Raw genomic sequence first — 3,075 nt, 5'->3', positions numbered from 1 at the left:
ATTCTCCTTAATTGTCTTTGTATATATATATATATATACAAAATAGAAAAGAATAAAGGGTAAAATTGGTGAGGCAAAATTCAGAGTTGCCAAGGGACGATCGGACCTGTATTCTGAGTTCCTCAAACTCACCCCTTTTCTACTACCTGCTTGTCAGAAACCCCACTCGGTAAAAAAACTTCAGCTCCCATATTCCTCCACCGCCTACCAAAACAAGTACTAGCAATCAGAGACACACCCACTTTGAAACAAGAGAAATAGACCCATTTATACGACCCTTCAAACCCTCTGAAATAATACCCCCTTATCCTTCCTATTGCACTTCATCTCATCTCTCCCTCCTGTGCTCTTCTCGATCTCCTTCCCTTGCACAACTCCATGATCGATCTCATCTCTTCTCTTCAGAAAGTAAAAGATTTCAGAAGATCACCCACGTATTTATATAGCCAGGTATTGCTCCTTATTCCCAGATCTGATCCCTTAGCAAGCTTTAGCTGGAAGAAGTCCCAAAGCTTGATTCAGAAAGTCGAGCTTCAGATAGATTTCTTGATTAGCAATCCTTTTTTTTCACAGAGCTTTTCATGTTTTTACAGCCGCTAAATCCTTCTCCTTCTATTTTCTTCAAAGAGAGAAAAAGAGAGGTAGGTAGATAGATAGAGATAGATGGTTATATAGAGAGATAGAGAAAGAGAGAGAAAGACAGAGACTTGGCTCGGAAGCTGTGAACTTTTTCTTACTCGAGTTAAGAAGAGAAGAGTAGAAGCTGGCGAACCGTTGGTGGGCGGGGAGCGCAGCGGTGGGAGGAGTAGACCCGGTGGTCTCCTCTTCCCCCGCAGCCGCCGCCACTTCCGGCGCAACAATCCCTTCTCTCCACCTCCGCAACCCCCTTCCCGACCACCACCACCATCACCATCTCCTCGCCGCCGCAGACGACTCCAACCCCACCAACAGTAGCGGCAGCAATACCAACAACGACGACCCTGCTGACGACCTCTCCGCCGGCACGACCACGCCAGGTGAAAACACTCCAGCTTCCGCCTCCGGCCGTCGGCCTCGAGGCCGTCCCCCTGGTTCCAAAAATAAGCCAAAGCCCCCCATCATAATCACCCGCGACAGCCCCAACGCCCTCCGTTCTCACGTCCTCGAGATCGCGTCCGGTGCTGACATAATGGACGCCGTTAACACCTTCGCTCGCCGCCGTCAGCGAGGTGTCACTGTTCTCAGCGGTAGCGGCGTCGTTGCTAACGTCACCATCCGTCAGCCAGCCGCTCCTCCCGGCGCCGTCGTCTCTCTCCACGGCCGCTTCGAGATCCTTTCCCTCTCCGGCGCATTTCTCCCAGCGCCGTCACCTCCAGGCGCCACCGGTCTCACCGTTTACCTCGCCGGTGGTCAGGGTCAGGTTGTTGGGGGCACCGTCGTGGGTGAGCTCATCGCTGCCGGTCCGGTGATGGTCATCGCCGCCACCTTCTCCAACGCGACTTACGAGCGTCTGCCACTCGAAGAAGAAGAGCAACCGCCTCCTTCCGCCGGTCCACCCGATGCGTCAGCGGCAGCTGGTATGGGTGAGGGAGGGGAGCAGTTCGGGGCGGAAGGGTCGGCGATGCCGCTCTATAATCTACCGCCTAATCTGATGCCGAACGGACAACTGCCACACGATGTGTTCGCCGCTGCTTGGGCTCCTCGGCCGCCACCAAGCTACTAATCAAGAAGTGATTTTTCTCATCTTTCTTATCTTGGAAAGGAAAAAGGAAAGTGATTGTTTTCTTTTTCTTTTCCATTTTTTTCCCGTTTAAACTTTTTTCCTCTTCGAATTTCGCATGGTTAGTTCGTTCATGTTTTTTGTGCATTAAAACTTAGGCTTTTGTGTTTAATTTAGAGATGTTTCTCTTATATGAATCTTTCTCTCTTTTTTTTTTCCCCCAAGTTTGTGTTATGAAGATTGAAATTGGTTTCTTTTTGCTTTCTGGATAAAACTTTCTTCGTTGTTCGCACCTGTATCTGGAACTGTGGGAATACTGTTTGATGTTAACTTTTGCTTATCGCATGCTATTTGCTTTTTTTTTTATTTTCACAGTAGATAAATAAAGTCTTGTCTTAATAAATGATCGTATTAAAGAATGCCATGACCATATAAGTATTCGAGCTTGAAATGTTTAGGGGCGGTAGCCGATAGGTAAGTAGAGGGTTTCAGCTTGATGAGGTGGTGGATGTGAACTGGTTTGGTACTTAACATTCATCAGAGAGGAGGATTGTGGTGATCAGAAGCTGTCGCAGTTCTCTGTACTTCATTTGGTAATGTAGGATGGATAGGTTTATGAAGGGGGTGGCAGTTGGTAGACATTTATCAAATAGAATATTATGGTGGTTGTTTTGTCCTGTTTGATGCCATTAAAAACACTTTGCTTGTTGGGTTTTGCATTCATTTGTGGTTGGGGGGAGAAATCTTTATGATAAAGAGTTGTTGCATTTATTAATTTTAAGATCATGAAGAGAAATGATTATGGTAGAGAGAGGTTAGGGGTAGTTGTATTTATTAAGTTTATGTAATATACAATTGGTTGACTTGAGAGCATATTCAATAAAGATTATATATTTATATATACATAGACATTGGTAGAGAGAGAAAGTTTCCAACCACATGATAACACCTCTATATATCTACATGTTATAAATTGGTAAAAGTTCAATTGAGATATGATCCAATTAGAATAGAAGTTGTTTTAGTAGGAAACAATGAGCCAAAATTTTTTAAATATTCTTATCAATAAAAGAAAGAAGATGTTATAATGATTAAAGTAAACAAATGTTATGAGTATGTGTGTTTATTGATTAAGATGATGACAATTTTTAGTTAGATGATTTTAACATCTATATGTAGGAGGAAAAGGTTGTACCTTTAGCGACATATTATCTTAGTAAAAACAATAGTTGTTTGAGGTGGAAGACAATGTAGGAAGATTGGAAGAATATAGTATTTAATATTTCATTTACATATCAATGTGATAGAGATCAAAGAGACCTAATTTTCTTTCTATTTTCTTTAAAGAGAAATCATTGTTACTAGAATAGCAAAAT

General features: G+C 43.4%; 1 protein-coding gene across 1 annotated transcript; it reads left to right on the top strand.

Annotated features, from left to right (window-relative positions):
• The first annotated feature begins 378 nt into the window (after positions 1–378).
• Positions 379–2,003, top strand: LOC114579189 (AT-hook motif nuclear-localized protein 20-like). Its single transcript, XM_028693092.1, has 2 exons — positions 379–450; positions 761–2,003. Exons 1-2 carry the CDS (start codon positions 379–381, stop codon positions 1,700–1,702), a joined length of 1,014 nt encoding a protein of 337 aa, XP_028548925.1. The 3' UTR covers positions 1,703–2,003.
• Positions 2,004–3,075: the final 1,072 nt, after the last annotated feature.

The sequence above is a fragment of the Dendrobium catenatum genome, unplaced genomic scaffold, assembly GCF_001605985.2.
Source record: "Dendrobium catenatum unplaced genomic scaffold, ASM160598v2 fragScaff_scaffold_231, whole genome shotgun sequence".
Classification (NCBI taxonomy): Eukaryota; Viridiplantae; Streptophyta; class Magnoliopsida; order Asparagales; family Orchidaceae; genus Dendrobium; species Dendrobium catenatum.
Note: the sequence above shows the minus strand (reverse complement) of the source record. Positions and strands in the feature narration are given on the sequence as shown.

What these genes read in the sequence shown, in the direction of transcription:
- LOC114579189 (XM_028693092.1), top strand. Translation starts at nt 379, where the DNA reads ATGATCGATCTCATCTCTTCTCTTCAGAAAGTAAAAGATTTCAGAAGA. An exon ending in CCACGTATTTATATAGCCAG is followed by an intron (nt 451 to 760) that starts GTATTGCTCCTT and finishes AGAGAAGAGTAG; the next exon opens with AAGCTGGCGAACCGTTGGTG.